General features: G+C 32.4%; 2 protein-coding genes across 2 annotated transcripts; both read right to left on the bottom strand.

The window, feature by feature from the left end:
* Positions 1-223: 223 nt before the first annotated feature.
* LOC148191958 (calcium-transporting ATPase 2, plasma membrane-type-like) lies at positions 224-5,555 on the bottom strand. Its single transcript, XM_088100768.1, has 7 exons — positions 4,960-5,555; positions 3,868-3,922; positions 1,847-3,792; positions 1,603-1,761; positions 1,297-1,468; positions 884-1,182; positions 224-759 (listed from the first exon to the last, which is right to left on the bottom strand). Exons 1-7 carry the CDS (start codon positions 5,131-5,133, stop codon positions 520-522), a joined length of 3,045 nt encoding a protein of 1,014 aa, XP_087956894.1. The 5' UTR covers positions 5,134-5,555; the 3' UTR covers positions 224-519.
* A 3,895-nt stretch (positions 5,556-9,450) lies between these two features.
* On the bottom strand, positions 9,451-18,711 carry LOC148191957 (protein SIEL-like; the record flags this gene model as incomplete). The annotated part of the gene is made up of 14 exons (XM_088099979.1): positions 9,451-9,590; positions 10,378-10,831; positions 10,980-11,069; positions 11,979-12,119; positions 13,233-13,424; positions 13,522-13,755; positions 13,885-13,962; positions 15,442-15,861; positions 16,309-16,374; positions 16,744-16,791; positions 17,410-17,506; positions 17,857-18,029; positions 18,117-18,197; positions 18,517-18,711. Coding segments are annotated over 14 exons (2,277 nt in total), but the record flags the coding sequence as incomplete, so codon positions are not given.
* Between the last annotated feature and the right edge of the window lie 400 nt (positions 18,712-19,111).

The following is a 19,111-nucleotide window of genomic DNA, read 5'->3' as shown; positions in this document are numbered from 1 at the left end:
TTCTATTATTACATACATCCCAACCCCCATCTAGTTTCCCAAAACATTGTTATCTATTTTATCTGAATTGCACAGAAATTTATCATTTAACTAAGGAGCAACGAGGATCGAGGTTCTAGTTTGGTATTACGGCTTGCTATAACTCAGTGAACACGACAAGATTATGACTATGCTCGAGGAAATAGCGTATTTAAATAATGGAAGGGACGATTCAGGACCACAATTATAGAAAAAACAAATGGGATTTGTAAATAACAATTGAAATAAACAGAGGAATCCTAGTAAAAATTTAGTTATTTACATCAACAAGCCATAAATAATTGTGCTTTCTAAGAAAATATGTATCAAAGAAAATGGTTAATGGTTGGTCATTTGCTCCGAGACTCCAGTGATCATCGCTGCTCCATATTTTCTTCCAAGCCAAAGTTAGAGAATGAATAGGAATAACGGGACCTTGAAGCAACTAATGATGATAATCAATGATTGCTTTTTGAGGAAGAGATTATCCATTCACGTGCTTCAAACAGGGATCTTCTTTAAGCGAGCAGCAATTGGCATGCCCAAAAATCCAACGAATAAGCAAAAGAACCACTGTGTCAGGGTGAGAGGTGTTGTGTTTGCGAAGGTTCCCAAGTACTCAACTATTACGATTTGGAAGAAAACTGTAGCGCTGATCACACCCACGAAAACATAATTATCCAATATGCCTTTGAAAACGTTTATTTTCTCCATTTCACGTGAATTTATCTCATTGAAAACCTGCAAAACCAAATCAGCCCACATCTGGTAAGACACTTCTGTACAAAAATCAAACATACATTTTGAATAACATTTTGGATTATAAATAATCCTAAGCAAATTGTCAACTTTTCAGAAAAGTTACCTGACAGAAGACAAATGAGTTGAAAATAAGCGTGTTTAAGACAAGGTCCGAATTGGGGCCGTCAAGTAAAAAGATTGATTTTCCTCTTGACTGAAGAAACCATATCACCATAAACTGATACAAGGATTGTCCCAAGATGTTCCTCCACATGACGTTGCTGATGAAATTCCCCTTCCTTCCAACAGGTGTGCGTTTCATTAAATCATCATTTGGAGGTTCAGTAGCAAGCGCAAGTGCTCCCAGTGTGTCCATTATCATGTTCACCCACAAAAGTTGAACAGCTGTGAGGGGCGCGGTTCCTGGAGAGAGAAAATGCTCGTAAGATCATAAGATAAATAACAAGAACAAAACATTTTTGCAACCTGTCATGCAGGCTTGGGAGAAGTACATCAAAATAAGCTACACTTTCTAACCTGTCAAGCAAGCTGACGTGAAGTTTACTATTAATGCAACCACATTAACGGTCAGCTGAAACTGTACGAACTTCTGAATATTTATGTAAACTGAACGTCCCCATTTGGCCACTGTTACTATCGTGGAGAAGTTATCATCCAGAATTATGACATCTGCGCTTTCTTTTGCGACCTGTACCATACACATATTATGATATTAGCTTCTTCCACTAAAAAGCTAGGAGTAACATTACAATAAATTCCTTTTCTTTTGCTGGGTAGAATGAGTGGTTCTCAAAGGGAAACATTGCATATCATTGCACTCACCTCAGTTCCTGCAATGCCCATTGCAAGTCCAATGTCAGCTTCATGAAGGGCTGGGGCATCGTTAGTTCCATCACCTGTTACGGCTACCACTTCCCCAAACGTGGTGCGCAAGTGTTTCACCAATGTATGTTTGTCCAAAGGTGAAGATCGAGCCATAACCTAAAAGAAATTACACACTATGTTAGTTAAAGTATCAACAGTATGTAGGAATAAAAATATAATGCATATAGAATGTATGTGGCACCTGAATTTTGGGAATCAGTTCAAGCAACTCCTTCTCACTCTTCTCTCTAAACTCTGGTCCTTCAATTGCTATGCCGTCATCAGTTAAAATTCCACACTCCCTGGCTATAGCCTTTGCAGTGTTAATGTTGTCCCCAGTAACCATTCGTACTGTTATTCCAGCTGAGCGACACACTGCCACAGATTCCTTAACACCAGGACGAACAGGATCTTTTATACCAACAACTCCTATGCAAGTATATCCAGAAGCAGGAATAGGGTCTTCAGGAGAGAACCCGTCTTCCAATTCCACATAAGCAAGGCATAGTGTTCTAAGTGCCTCACTTGCAAACTGGTTTATTGTGGCCTGAAGATGGCCCGTTGATTCTTCATCAAGGGGTACAACCTCGCCATTTGAGTTGAGAACTTTGTCACAAGCAGCCAGAATTATCTCGGAAGCACCTTTGCAGTGGGCTCTTAAGCCTCCATCAGGGAGCTCAACCACCACACTCATTTTTTTCTTCGTGGAATTGAATGGCTCAACTTTAACAAGATTACATGCTTGTCTCTCTCCTTGAAAATCTCCACCTAAAGACAAACCATACTCCAATATTGCAGCCTCAGTTGGAGTTCCTAAAATCTCACGTTTTCCGTTTTGGTTAACCACAACCTCTCCTCCTGTATTATTGAATATTGACTGCAGCAGCAGTTTCACAGCAGATTCTGGGAGTTCAGAACACAAACCAGAGGTCTTATTATTGCTCACTTCCTTGCTATTCATGCAAAAGCATGTTTTCACAACAGTCATGTGGTTCGTTGTTAGTGTCCCAGTCTTGTCACTACATATAGTTGTGGCTGATCCCATGGTCTCACAGGCTGCCAAATGTCTCACAAGGGCTTTGTCATTCATCATTTTCTTCATAGCAAATGCAAGGCTCAATGTCACAGCTAATGGCAACCCCTCTGGAACGGCAACGACAACTATAGTGACTGCAACTGCAAAGAACTCTAACAGCTCCAACGCATCATCCCCATTCCAGCTCGACAAGCTTCCTTCTTGGAGTTTTTTGCTTACAAGTCCTTGCACCAGAACTGCAAAAGTAACCACGGCAAAGAATAGACCTATCTTCCCGATAATGGTAGCAACACCGTTCAGCTTCACCTGTAGCGGGGTTTCATCATCTCCACCTTCACTGAGAGTAGCCATCAACTTACCCCATTGGGTCCTCATGCCAACACTGGTAATCAACATCTTGCATGATCCATCTTGGACCTTGGTTCCAGAAAGAAGAAATGGATATTCAGAATTCACCATAACTGGCTCACTCTCGCCTGTTAAGCTTGACTCATCAATCAACACAGAAAATCCTGAAACAAAGAGTCCATCAGCAGGGACTTGATCACCAATGGCAAGATGCACAATGTCGCCCGGAAGTAATTCATATATAGACATTTTCTGCCTGTATCCATTTCTTGTGACCTGAATGGATATTTTCTTCTTCTCCTTGTCTAAATCCTTGAATTGCAATGATTGGCGATAATCACTTGTTGCTGTCACAAAAACAACAAGTAAGATACTTGCAACAATTCCAAGACCATCATGAGCTCCCTTCGGCCATCCTTCAGTTGCAATGCCAACTAATAGTGACACAATAGCACACACTCCAAGTATCATCAGAGTCATGTCTTGAAAGGCTTCCCAAACAAAAACCCAGAAACTTGTAGCTTCACTTTCAGTAAATTTGTTGATTCCATATATCTGCTGTCTCCTATTCAATGACTCGCTGTCACTGTTAAGCCCCTCAGTGGTTGATGTAGAAAGCTTCTCTGCAATGCCATTAACCCCACCATGAAGTCTGAACTTCTTTACATCATGGCCTTCAACTATACACCCCAATTCATCGCCACAGATTTGATAACCTGCAGCTTTAACTTCCTCTGGAACTTTGTAATCGCTTAGTTGCACGCCTGCGGATGTGATCACAAGTTAACATATTGACTCTTAAATAGAAAAGCTATAAGAATGATTCTGAAGAAACTTACTTTGGATAAATTGAATAGCTGCTTTGGAAACCAAAACTGCAATCCTCAGCTTCTCCTGCAGCAAGAAGAGCATAAGTCGTGGAGAAGTAAAACATGGAGATGTCACATTCTACGTGTTGAGGAGATAAAAGCGTGATACTGATTATGAAATTATCAAACCAAGAGAAAATTTTAAAAAAAAATGAATAAAAGAATTTACACTACAACAACAAAAATGAGGAATCAACAGTACGCCATAAAAGGAAAATAAGAACATTACATTATTATTATACTTGTATAGAGCAAGTGTGACTACAGTCAAATGTTGGTCATAATATCCAGCTAGCTCCTAATGTTTTCATAATTATCTTGAGAAGTTTATTACTTGTAGCAATGCATTTTGTATCTTGAAGTTGCTCAACAACAGCCAATTAGATATAAACTCAATAAAACGTACAAACTCTTTAGTGCCAAGTATGTACTTATTATTAACAACAATCATGAAATTAGCTTTAACAGAATGAAGTTGGAGGAACGAGGGAGAAACGAAGATAATGTGAACATCATCATGCATTGGCGATTTGGCTAAATTTCAAAATCGCTGCTCTAACACCTGTAACTCTTCTATCAGTCACTTTTTACGATCAAGGAGTATCTGATTGAGTGCCAAAATTGACTAGAGTCTATTGCATTCAGAGGAAGAAAGAAAACCAATTTCAATTAGTATCCCAAAAGAGTCTATGAATGAAAAAAATATCCAAAGAGTCTAACAAAATATCCCAAAAATTAATGACAGAAGTATACAAGTACAATGATGCTACATAATTCATATATATTTTATTTATCTATTTAGTATCTTAAAAGAATTATAGTTATTTAGTCTGTCATACATTAAGAAAAATGTTTATGAAAAAAATTGTGAAACAAAATTAAGAAAGCGGTCAAACACAGCACGGCTAGTTTTTTTTTTTCTTTTTAATTTAATTATCTCAGTGTTTAATCATGAAAAGAGCGTAAATAGAGTAATTAATAGAAAAAATATTTTTTTTCTTCTGAGCATAGATACCTAAAATATCATCTGAACATCAGAATATGGTGAATAAAAATAGACACCTGATTGGTACGACGCATAGCAGCAGCTTTGTCTCTCATGGGGAGATTGGCTGTGAAACGAAAACGTCTTTTGGGGTTCTTGACAAACCCGCACAGTTTCCTCCATCTCTGAAGAGCCTCTTCAGTAGACCTTTTGGGCTTTACTTCAAAATTCTCATTCAAATAACCCTCCATTATCCTTCAACAACAACAACAGCAGAAAAAAAAAACACTTAGCTTTGCTATGAGCTATTATCCTTTGTGGATGCCTTTGCCAGAATGGACTCCGTCAGACCCGGGTCATATAAAGTGATGGGATGTTTGTCATGTCCCTAATTCCCTGGTTTTAAAACCATTTTATAACAACAAGTAATAGCCTCTTTCTCGGAAATTAGACACCAACTTTGAATGGACTTTCGTGGAAAGAGAGGAAGGTGTGGGTGGACCTCGTAGAAAAGCAGGATGAATTTTCTAATACCTGGTCTTGTGTAAGAGAAGTTGTTCTTCTTGTTCTTGTAGCAGTAGATAGAATAACTATTTTTGGAGGCTATAGGGTGGAAAAACCCGGGTCAAATAGTAAGAATGCTTGTTCTGCTGGTCCTTGTAACTCTTGTGTGGTTTTATGTTATTATATATATAGGAAGTTGGAAATTTTTTTTAAAAGAATTGATTACTAGTGGAAAATCTTTATTAAAGAGGTTTCGTTTTCATCTTTAGTTTATGAACATGTTCTTTAGTGTCTTTTTTTTATTTCACCGTGTACGCTAAAAAAAAACTTTCGATTATTGAAACGCAAAAACGCGTGAAGATATTTCCCTATAACAAAACGCAAAACGCGTGAAAGGACGCCTCTGACAAGGATCTCTATTATTGGTCTGCCAATTAGTGTCTTAAAGGACACTCGTCCCCAAGGACCATCCTCACTCATATCATAGGGCCTCCAAAAAATTTTGAATACTTAAAAGAAGAGTGATTCATCCTATACCTCCAATTTCACTTTTAAAAATTCTACTTTTAACTTTTCCACGTCTGGATCTCTAACTTTTCTAAAAGTTTTATTTTTTAATAAACATATTTTTATTTTCTTCTCTCTTATTAAAAATTCTTTAATAAATATTTTTTATTTTTTTCTCTTTTTTTATTAAAGTCTATCTGCACCATCTTAATAATAATCTAATTTAATTTAAAATTTAAATATTATTTAAAATAATTTTATATTTTAATAATTATTAAAATATGATTTATATCATAATAATAATTATATTAAATATATAAAAATCAAATAACTAAAATAAAAATAATAATGATAAAAATAAAAATAAAATAATAATAATAATAATATAAAATTTGATTTAATATAATCAAATATATTAAATTATATTAAAATATTACAATAAATTAAACAGTTATTAAATTTTAAATAAAAACAAAATTTTTAAAAATTTATTTATTGGATATCGTGAAATATGTTAATAGTTTTTTATTTAAAATTTTAAAAATATTTAATTTAATTGAAAATTATAATATTATTTATTATAATTTATATTTTAATAATTATTAACATATAATATATATTTTCATAATAGTTTTATTAAAATTACTAAAAATGATAATAATAAAATTAATAATAATAATAAAAATAATATTTAAAATCACATTTAAATAATTATTAAAATTAAATAAAAAACCAAATTTTAAAAAATTCTTTATCGGATATCATATCCGATTCATATATTATCGGATTTCTATATCCGATTAATAAATTTTAAATTTATTTTTATTTAAATTTTAATAATTATTTAATTAAATTAATATTTTAATATAATATAATATATTTAAATATCTTTTATGTGATTTTGAATACTATTTTTATTTTCATTATTATTACTTTTATTTTAGTTATTTTATTTTACTTTTTTAATAAAATTATTATAAAATATAAATAATATTTTAATAATTATTAAATCAGAAAAATATAATAAATAATAATATTATTTTTAATTAAATTAAATATTTATTAAATTTTAAATAAAAAACTATTAACATATTTTACGATATCCAATAAATAAGTTTTTAAAAAATTTGTTTTTATTTAAAATTTAATAACTGTTTAATTTATTGTAATAGTTTTATATAATTTAATATATTTGAATATATTAAATAAAAATTTATATTATTGTTATTATTATTTTATTTTTTATTTTTATCATTATTACTTTTATTTTAGTTATTTGATTTTTATATATTTAATATAACTATTATTATGATATAAATCATATTTTAATAATTATTAAAATATAAAATTATATTAAATAATATTTAAATTTTAAATTAAATTAGATTATTATTAAGATGATGGAGATGGATTTTAATAAGAAAGAGAAAAAAATAAAAAAATATTTATTAAAGTGTCTTTAATAAAAGAGAGAAGAAAATAAAAATATATTTATTAAAAAATAAAAATTTTAGAAAAGTTGGAGGTGAAGATGTGAGAAGGTTAAAAATGGAATTTTTGAAAATGTAGGATGAAATGTTGGAAGTGTAGGATAAAACACTCCTTAAAGAAATAAAGAGACTTCATATTATCTTCATGCCAATATCTGAAAATAAAAAGTTGAGAATTTTGTTTTTTATTTTTATTTAATAAGACTTAAGTTCATGTTTAGATTTTTAATAAATTCAAATAAAATTTAATTAGTATTTATAAATATTTTGAGAGTATTTATAAATTTAAAAATCATAAAGAAAAATATATTTACCGGATCATGTGTTTTTGTTTTATATATATATATATATATATTAGCATATTATAACTAGTAGTTAAAAAAATATTTAATATATTCAATGTATAGAAAAAAATTACAGTCATGTTAGTACAATACAACTATTTTTCAATAAAAGTACAATGCTAAAAAGTAAATGATTGAGTTCAAAAGTGAAATAAGATATTTATTTACCTTGTTTTTGTTAAGTAATTGAATTGGGCATCAATATATAAGCGAATTATTTTAAAAAAAATATTTTTAGTTAATTAAATTATTTAATTGCTTTATTATATTTAGTGCTAAATTAATCATACTGACAGGTAAATTAATATATAGTGACGGATAAATACAAAAAGATATGTAACATGTCTATGCATGAATTAAAAAATTGTTTAAATTTAATTAAGTTACACCCCTCAAATAATCATATTTACACCATTTATAAGTTTAACGATAAAAGCAAGAGAGTAAAACAATGAAAAAAGAAAAATGTTAAATTTGACGGAGTGTCTTATAAGAAAACTTTTGCATTTTAATTTCAAATAAAAATATTCATATCTATTTATAAAAAAAATCATTTTTGTAATTATCTTATAAGTTTATTTTTTTACACATTTCATTATTAATTTTACTTTAATTAATATAAATTATTTTATTATTTTATCTTTTAAGATTATATTTATTTTAAACAAAATTAATTAACTACTTGTAATAAATTATAAAAAATTATTTACTTTTATCTATCTGTTAATAATCATAATAAAATTATTATTTTTTGTTTTCTAATAAAAGAAAAGGTGAATATATAACATCATATGCATATGTTGGTTAAAAAAACCTTTAAATGTGATTTATTTCTTAGTTAAAAAAAACCATTAAATGACAGGTGAAAGGAACTAAGATCAGTATTTATAGTGCAGCAGTTTCCACTAGCCTATAGCTTAAAGCAGAAAGATAATAATAAATTAATCTTTATTAACCTTGGAAAGATAAACTTGTTTTTCTTTACAAAGAAGTACTAGTTCACGTTTTGGTCCCCCAAACCTTTGGACTGGACCAACATTTTCAAACAAACATTCTGCACCAATGCAAACCTTCAATGTAAGACAATAAGCTTCTGGTGTTCTGTAGAAGGGCGCAACAAATGCAAATTTTCTTACCACTTCAGAGCCTTCAAAGCAGTCCAAATCAAGAAAGACATGTTGTACGAAACCATCATCCAAAGTCATCCTTAGCCACAACTTACTCTCACTTGAAATATTATGGAGAGTGATTTCACATGGTACACCAACGGGTAGCCCTGAAACGAAGGGAAGAGGGTGTTCCATGTCATTGTTGGGAATGCTTAGTTCTGCGTTTACATGTTTGATTGTTTCATGAAGCATAAACTGCTTCAGAGAGAAAAACTTGAGACATGCATCAAACTGAAGTGGACTGCAAGAAGTTCCATCCGTTGAGATGGTACTTAATACTTTCCCAAGTTCAACTACGAAATTGGATGGCAACGCTGAACTTTCTTTTAGGACAGATTCAACACATAAATATAGAGTTTTCAGCCTCTTCAATGTATGATTATGACAGATGATTTCACTTTTACATATCCTGAGAGCACACGTTAATAACATTAGCTCCAAGACGTTTAATTCCTCTTCTGCAGACAAGCCTATAAACCTACTCATCAATTCTTTAACCCTCCTATCAAGCTTTCCCAATTTGAATTCCATTTTTCCTATTCGCTGAGAACACAACTTTTTTGATGGCAGCAAGGGCTCCCATACTTTAGCAAGTAGCTCTATCACCCGGAGGTATAGTATAGTAAATGCCAAAGCATCAGCATCACCAGATCCCAAAGAATCATGTTTCATGGCAGCTAACTCCTTCAAACACCTGCATCATTGGCATCAGCACAGAAATAAATGATTAAAAAGAACAAGGAGAATATTGGGCACATGCATACTGTATTTTAACAATAAAAATATAAGAAAAAGTTATATTATTATTATATTATAAAAGCTTGCACGGCATCTTAAATTTCAAGCAAAAAAGCCAACTAACTAGAATCCCCATATTCTGTATATAGCATAAATTAATCACACAAAATATAAATCAATATGTGGAAATTGAATTATTTTAAAGTTTAATAGTCTTTTTAGCCCCAAGTTTTCTCAGAATTATTTAATACAGTCCCTCAATTTTTTTCTTCATTTCAATTTAGTCCTATTTTTTCTAAAAAAAGATGTAGTTCTTTCCGTTAAAGGTGTTAACATTATTTAGTCGATGACGATGTGGCAGTGTAAATGATGACGTGACACTAAGGTGGCTGGGTTTATCCAATGTGGTATCAAGATGGCTGGACTTAAATGATGTAAGTACCAATATACACAGCCACCTCGTCACTCTCTAAATGATGTGAGTACCAATTTAAAAGAAGAAATCCCATTAACATTTTTTTTTAAAATGAAGACTACATTGAGATGAAAAATAAAAATTGAAGGACCATGTTGAATAATTCTGACAACAATTGGGAGAAAAAATGCTATTAAACCTTTAAATGGTTACTATGCAACTCACACGATACAAATATTGGAAGAAACAACAACAAATACCAAGGTACGTTACTAAAGTTACACAACAATTCCACACCTTAAGGACCTTAGCACTTCATTTGTATTACCTGATTGTATCCTCAGCCACATAGCAGGGGGCTTTGCAAGGATGTAATTTATAACTTCATCATTAAGAGATTGTTGTTGTTGTATCTGGTTATCTGCTAACTCTTTCGGCTCCCTTGTGATATGTGCGCCAATGACCTCATTGCTAGAAAAATTTGGAGCATTATCACCTTCAAATAAAGGCAACTGTTCCTCCCCTACCGTGAGGTTAATATTTGTTGCAGAATACTTTGTAGATCTGCTTTTCTCACATAGGCAGGCCAAAAGGGAATCCCTATCCATGATATCACTAAAAGCATTATAAATTCTACCTAGGAACGTAACTGCATAAGAAAACATAACTGGTGGTATTCTGCCTACATCAACATTCAAGAGTGGAGCAGATATAGAAAGAATTAACAGTGCAGCTATCCTTGCACTATCAAATTCTACATTTCCTTCCAAAGCCGTTTCTACCTGTAAAAATGAAAACAAAAAGTAATCAGTGCCACTACTTCAAAGAAATTTTGGTACATTGTACATCTGTCTCATTGACATGCAAAATATGTGAAAGGATCAAGAAGTTCTTGTATATGATTATATGCAATAATCCAAACAAGCGCACCTCTTCAAACGTGTCCTTCACAATCAGGCTTACAAATTTCTTGTGATTTCGGCCCAGATGAGAAAAAGTAGAAAATACATCAACTTCATCCTGGAAGCACCAAAGTTAAAAGTTAAATGGAATATAGGTTGGTTAAAAAGTAGTTGCATTGAGAATCTTGGCTCCATCTTCTGAAAGAACAGGATTATCCCTTAGTGAGAGGGATGACTTTGTAGCAAATGAGCAAGCAAGTAAGCGGGGGGTACAAAAGAGGTTGCTAGACTGCCCAAAACAGTAAGTTGTTTCACTTAATACAGGATCACTTTACACCTCTTTGTCTGGATGATATAATGAAAAGTGAGGGAATGAAAAAAGAAAGAAAGAGAATAACTTTCTTTGAAGGGCCATTAAATATTCTTTTATTAATGGCTGGTTTTGAATGCCGGGGGACTACTTTGGTATGTAATCCACCCATGCTGTGGTTAATCTAGTTTTCATTTAAATAATAATATCTATAACTCTGTTTAGATTATCCTGTTCTGCTACACATTTTTATGGCTATTACTAATAATTTTGAAGCCATAACAAAAAGTTAAAACAAGATGGAATATTAAGACAACGATGCAGCAAAGATCAAAATATTATGTAAAAGGGTTAAGAATACACGTAATTAAGGATATTCTTCTCAAGGGACACGTCTTTAATTGAGGACATATAAAATTGCCAATGGTGCACTGTGAAAGAAGAGATGATGAAGCAAAACACAAATTATTGCATATTTAAAAACTAAAAACAGAAAATAAAATGGATAGAAAATGGTTAAAAGATATATTCATATGGAATCAAGGAACTCAAGGATATAGTACGCTATTGCCTGAATGGTGAAATAAAAATACATGTAGTATACATAGGTATTTTTGCAGATAAAATAACCTCGAATATTGAAAAAAAAAATTAACAAGAGATTTTACGTAGCCATTGAAAATATAAAAGACAAATGGAACAGAGTATAAAGCAAACCTGTGGATAACTGTCTAAATTTCGCAGGAGTCTGTCAACAGATGATTTGAACAATGCCAGATTGTTTAGCTTCATTACTTTAAGTATTTTCCTATAAGTATATCTTACATCCCAACTATCATCTACCAGGGCTCCAAGAAACTGAAAAATAAAATGAAAAATATATTACTAATATCAATAAGTGCATCATATATATAAGTAATGGCATTAGGTGAGTCAGTTAGAGAAAAATTCACGATTTTGGCAAATTAGGTTTATTGAAAAAGATTAAGATCAATCAAGAATTCAACTAAGAAAACACTCAATGTCCATAACAAGTATCAATAAAATCCCCACCACTGATTCATGCTGTTGGTCAGGTCTTGTTTATGAAAAAAAATTTATCAGCTGAAACTTAAGGACTATCTAAGATAGTTTTTAGTAAAAATGTTTCTTCCTTTTAGAAGAGGAAAAAACCATAACAGTCCCCGGTATTTGACTTGATCACCGACACACACACAAACAATCATTCTTTTCAGTTTGGCAAACCACAAACAGGCAATCTAACTAAGCATTGGTCCCAACAAAAATAACCTTTTCCATGCACCCTGATAGTCATTCATCACTATCCAAATGTAATTTGGTCAACCCTAGGGACCTAGTTCATTCTACAAATCTACTGAAAAGCTCAGGGCCATTTGGTTTGAGAAAAGAATTTCTATTTTCACCTTTTGTTTTCACTTTTAATGATAAAAATGTCGCATTAATTTTACTTGGTTTTCTATTTTCACAAGTTTGTAGTATGTATAGGACATGGTGAAAAAACAACCATAAAAGGTTATTGTCACTGATTTCTTCACAAACTTTTGAAATAGTGAGAAAATGAAAACAAAATGGAACTTTTGTTATTAAAAATAAAAATAGAGAATGAAGAATACACCCAATTAATTTAAAACCATAACAACTATAACCCTACTTATTTACCAGGAAAATAATCACACCACTAGCAAAACTCCTTAACCATAAAACTTCCAAATAAAACATTAGATTTTTCCCCCCAAATTTTGTCCTACCTCGTAGCACAGTAAAATTTCCGATTAAGAAAAAGAAAAGAATACAAATAACCAATAAATCTCCATACATCAATATGAAGAAGGTTCCATAATTTGTCCAACATGAGATGCATCTTGCAGTTTCAAAGAAAGGAAAAACCGTAGGCACTAAAATACATACTAGAAACAGAGCAAAATGATTGATGGAGGATCAGAAACACACCATGTGCAAATGTTTTTCATGAAGCTTTAAACGGCCATTAATTGCCATATGGTGCATGGTTTCTAAAGCTTGTAAGCGAACCACCGCAGAATCATCATTCAACACATCCATTAATGAGTCTAACGCTTCACGTGCAAACTCAGCAGATAGGCTTGTCAGTGTGCGTAAGGACTCACATACAGACTTCCTCACCTTCATATCAGGCACAAATGAAGAAAATACTATCAAACAATCACACAAGGAAAAAACACTATAACTATACCAGATTATTGCTGTCAATTTTAGATACCTCAAAGAACTCATCCTCAAGTCCATGAACTAGTGCACCAGCAACACTACTTGCCAACATGACACATTGTTCAGATGTGCTCTGACCCCCGGTTTCCTTTTGCTTTCCATGTCCTGAAACTCTCTTTGCTAAACTTTGTAAAAGAAGATCCTCCGATACCATTTCCATCTTTCTGAGGCCATTAAATGCTTCAACTCTAACCTTCATATTCATATCTCTTGCCATGGAGCATAGCTATATGAACATACAGTGAAGGAGTTACGTCATACTGAGGGATCAGGCAACAACTGTCCGAAATTCTAGAAAACTAAAACAGATACGTAAGACCAAAAAACTTGAAACATATGAAGCCCAATACTACACCTTGGCAAATACGTCATTGGACCAATAGGCTTTCATCTCTGAGCTAGAAGCTGCCAACATCATACCCCATGAAGCCACCTGGAATATATAATCATTCAAAGACTTACCACCATCAACTAGCTCAAAAAAGAATATTAATCATTCGACAATTGACTGAACTCAACAAGAACACTATCTGATTGACACTAATACTAAAATATCAGATTTTCTCATTTCTAATATTTCCGCAACACAATAACTAGCAATAATAAAAAAGGACTTGACACTTCGTTTAAATGTCATCTAAAAGTATTCCCTACATCACATTGGGCATTGTCTGTTGGTGATGTAGATTATATCAAATTAATCTTAAATGCAGTACATACTCTCATTCTAAAAACGAGCACTTCTACATCATATTGGCCCTTCGTTTATATATCCATTGGTCTTCAAATTACTAGAAGACCAATTTCATGGTATTAACCGACTGAAATACTATGATGTCACCATGGTTTTAAATGCGGTTCACTGCAGTCATCGTATTGCAGTTATCGTATTGCAGTTTTTAAATACCAGCAATTTGTCCACAATTTCAATAATTATTATAGTTAAAAATCATGGGCATCACTATATATTGACAACTTGTATAATTGAAATATACTTTAATAATATAAGGTCATTTTAAAAATTTCTCCAAAAAATTAATTTGAAAGTCACCTTTAAGGAATTCGTGTTCAAACTTAAAATCTCCTTTCAAGTTAACTATCCTAAAAAAAATATCTACACTGTAGTTGCAGGATTTATCAGCATAAACAAATAGTCGTGGTAACATGGCTGGCCAGGACCGAATTTGGCTTTCTTCGTCTTTGTGATTCTCGGAGAGAAAACAGGATCACCCAGTCTTTTTCTAAAATTTAATTAGCTTATATAATTTAATCAAATTATATAATGATCATTTTGGGTAAGAACTAATGAAAAATAAAAATCTTTAAAATTATCTTACTTTAAATTCAAAACATTCAATTAATTATTACAACAGTTAATTTATATTCTCAAATGCAAGCACTTTTAAGACCACAAATTACATTCTTAACCTCCATCTCGTTTTTGCAGAATATCATCCAGTAAAATCAAATTAAATACTTTCATCATTCTCTCTTTTTTTCACTCACTTAGGAGTGCATTCACACAAACTCTTGATCAACCAACCAAAATTACGTCTCACAATTGATCTCCTTCACCCTCTTATTCATAATTTACTCTTTCTCTAAAATTCAAATAATTAAAAATAACCATAAAAATAATTTAAATAATTTATTAAATAAACTAAAAAAATTATATAGGAGAATATTTATCTATTGAAATTTTATTATATATAATTCATCCATCCAAACGTTATCATAAATTTATATTATGTAATTTAGTTTGTAGAATGTCTAAGTTAAAATATTAGTTTTTCCCATTACAAGGGCAAAGGAGTAAAAATAATCTGTGATGAAATAAAGAAATTATTGGAAGAGGGAGAGAAAAGGAGGAAGAGTCTATGGGGATGAAAATGATAGCAGAAGAGAACCTTACCACGCGAACCGCAGAGTACCTAACGCAGGGATCGAAGTCCCGAAGCAATTGAACGGCACGTCGGTAACACGCATCGACCAAGCCAACGTCTTTCAACTCTCCACCGCGCTCGATGAATCGGACGAGCCCTTCAAGCGCCGCGTCTGTAACGTAAGGGTAAGGATCCTTCGTGAACCCCAGCAGCACCGCCAACAGCAAGCCAGGTCGGACCTTGAAACTCGAACCCGCGTTCCGGAGCATCCACGCGCGGGCGGACACGGAGGCGCAGAAGCATAGCGATGTGAAGCGCGCGTCGTCTAGATGGAGGCCTGAGAGGGACGCGCCGATGGCCTCCACAGTGAGGCGGGGGGAGGACTCGGCAGTCGGAAGAGCCATGATGGTGGCGAGGTCGGGGTGGCGAGAAGCGCCGTCGGAGAGGAGCTGGAGAGAGTGAGTAGTGGGGTATAGTGAGATAAAATAGTCAGTTTATATCTAATAACAAAGTAACTATGCAGAATTACATGACTATGCAAAAATTCACTATGCAAAGCTGAAATTTAAAACTAATATACTGACTATCAATATGAACATATAAAATCTAAACAAACCTAATACTGCTATAATCAACTAAACAACAACTAAGCAATTTCAAATTCATCTAACTCTTCTGCACTCAAAGTACAGTATTGATCATTAATGTTTTCAATCTTCTCATTGGGAGGAAAACCTGAACAAGCAGTGAGGCAGGGCAAAACTAATTACAAGAACACAAGTAAAAGTAACTTTAGTATTATATTGAATTCCAATTATTTATTAATTTTTATTAGAAAAATATAAAATAATAAAAAATAAATGCAAAAATCAGTTAAAATAGAGGTAACACTACACCTTGTATATCCTGTGATAAAAAACTTCAAGCAACCTAAGCTCGGTTTGAGGGGACGACAATTCCACCTATGAGAACAATAATAAATGAGCAAGAATTATATCAAAAGAGTCACCACTTCAATAACAAACTGGAGCACTCAACAAACACAGTATACATGCTTCACGTATTTACTTTTTTAAAATTAAAGGAGATTGAGGATATGATTTCAGTAGTCAGTAAGAGTAAGAATACAATCTATGCATGGTAAATTTACAAATGCCATGAGTAAAGTAACTCATTGAGATCAGAACCTAAAAAATGTTTAAAAAAAAGGTACGTGCAGATACAAGTGTAGTTGTTAAACAAATAAAATGTATTTAATCAATGTAAAATGTAATGATCAATTCAACAGTCTGAAATGAGTTCAAGTTAAAAAAGTGTTATATTTTACTCACAAAATCAACTCCGACGGTGTTTATGTAGCTCTCAACGTATGAATCATCCTGTAGCACAGCATTGAAATTAACATTAAAGGTAGTAATTTTAAAAAACAGTATTGAGCATTTATTAACTGTTTCTAAGACAATACAATATGAAAAACAAAGCATTAAGGTTATACTCTTACGCATATGTACTTTAGATAACTAACAAATTGTGACAAAGCTTCAATCATCCAAATCAATAGCAGCACTTGAAGATCTCACTTCATCTTGAAAAGTTATCTCTACAAAAATAAAATAAAATATTCCATAATTTTTGAACACTTAAAATATAAATTAAAAAATATATAAACTTGTCGTATAATCTCACCTTGTTCATGTATTCTTATTCTTTTTCAGGTTATCTGCTTGGAAACGTGGATGTGTTTTCTGATAAGTTAAATAATAACCATCAGAAAACAATATAATCTCTTTATTTTTTAAAAAAGAAATATAACTTTATCCTCTTTTTATGCATGAGAAACATAAATTAAATTCAATAACATGTATTTACAATGAAGAAAACCAGCAAAATTTAAAGCCAATAATGAGAGTTGATTATTCATCAGATCTTAACATTTCCATCCCCACGGTATACAGCAGAAACACACATGAAACTAGAAATGCTAAAATAACATATACCAGGTTGCTAACTGCAGACACATTTTCCAGAATTCCTTTTCCCCCAAAAAAGCCACGACCCAGAGGACTATATGTAACAATGCCAATAATAAGTTCCCTGTACCAATAGAAACATTAGATTAACACAAAAATTCAGCCAGCACATTCTCCATAACTCAGCAATTTTCTTTATCATCCTCACACTGTTATTGTTTTCAGGAATTTAATGTAGGCGTGGAACGAAAGAAAGTCTGTATTTGTATTTAAGGATGTACAAAAAAGAATTACGATAGATAAAATAATAATTATAACAAAATTAAAGTACTAATAATGATGATAATAAATAAAAGATTTCACTCTGCCCTCTCTTCCTCTTTCTTTTCTTTTTTCTATTTTTTTCACTCAGATCCCAGATCCACACATACAAGAGTTCCAGTGGCATGAAGTTAAAAAGAAAATGGAAGTAACCTGCAGAGTGGGATTATCTCTTCCTCAACGTCACGAGTCCACAGAGACCACTCCAGTTGCACAGCTGTGATGGGATGAACTGCGTGCGCTCTCCTTATAGTATCTGGACTCGCTTCAGATAATCCAATATATTTCACTTTACCCTCTTCCACCAGTTTCTTGAGTTCAACCACCTAAAATATAACAAACTATTTAATTACATAATGTGTTGTATATCAGGAAAATCATAGATAGATTTCTGAAAGGAAGAAATCATTAACTGTATCCTCTATAGGTGTAGATTGGTCCACTCTGTGCTGATAATAGAGATCAATGTAATCAAAACCAAGACGCTGCAAAAACTGAGCATTTTCAAGCAATTGTCATTTCACAAATCATTTCAACACGAAAGGACTTTTGAAGTCAATATCAATAATCAGATGGTAAGAATCAACGCAAGAAAAAAATACCGAGAGACCATGGATTTCATCTGTCAAAAGCTAAACAAGACACAAATATACCTCAGGTAAAAAAATGCTGAAAATCACATCGAACCATTAATGCATTATGAAATTAATATGGACAATGCGACTAGGGTTCACACCAAAAGTCCACGGCGACCTTGTAAACTCACTCAATTTTATTTATCTCTTTTGAAAAGGAAGGGAAAACATCCGTAACCTGGTTGCAGATTTGCTTCTCTTTCCGGTGAGAAGTGTTCTCAGAACCTTCGACGATGGTGCTAGAGCCTTTAACAGTTCCGCGACAGCAGAGTGCGGCAAAGCCTTTGACGACGGATGTAACAAAAGGTCCGGAGAAAATTGTGATTGAGAAAGGAAATAAGAATGATGGAGAAACGGAACAGGAAAACTGAAACCATAGTTAACTAACTCTACTGAAAATAAGTTCAATATTTTTAAACTTAACTGTTAATAAGTATAATTAGTTTTTTAGTAAAACTCAAATTTATAAAATTAATTAACATCGAATGTTTATAACTTCACATCGGTAGATTTATATTTGATTTAAAGTTAAAAAAGTATTTATAGAAAAAAATAGACAATTTTATTAAAAGTAATTTATTACTTCCAATTTAATTATCACTTTGATGAACTTTAAACTCTGTATGTTTTTCAGACTTAAAGTTGTCAAAATGGATAACTCAGGCGTAGTCCAGTTCATCATGGTTGGTCACTTAGTGAGCAACTCAACTCGGCTCACTTGTTAGCGAGTTGAAAAAATTTGAATCTCGCCCAACCCATCATGAATTGGTGGG

This window comes from Vigna umbellata, chromosome 10 (assembly GCF_029865625.1).
Source record: "Vigna umbellata cultivar VRB3 chromosome 10, Vumbellata_1.0, whole genome shotgun sequence".
Taxonomy (NCBI): Eukaryota; Viridiplantae; Streptophyta; class Magnoliopsida; order Fabales; family Fabaceae; genus Vigna; species Vigna umbellata.
This window is presented reverse-complemented; position numbering and strand designations above follow the sequence as displayed.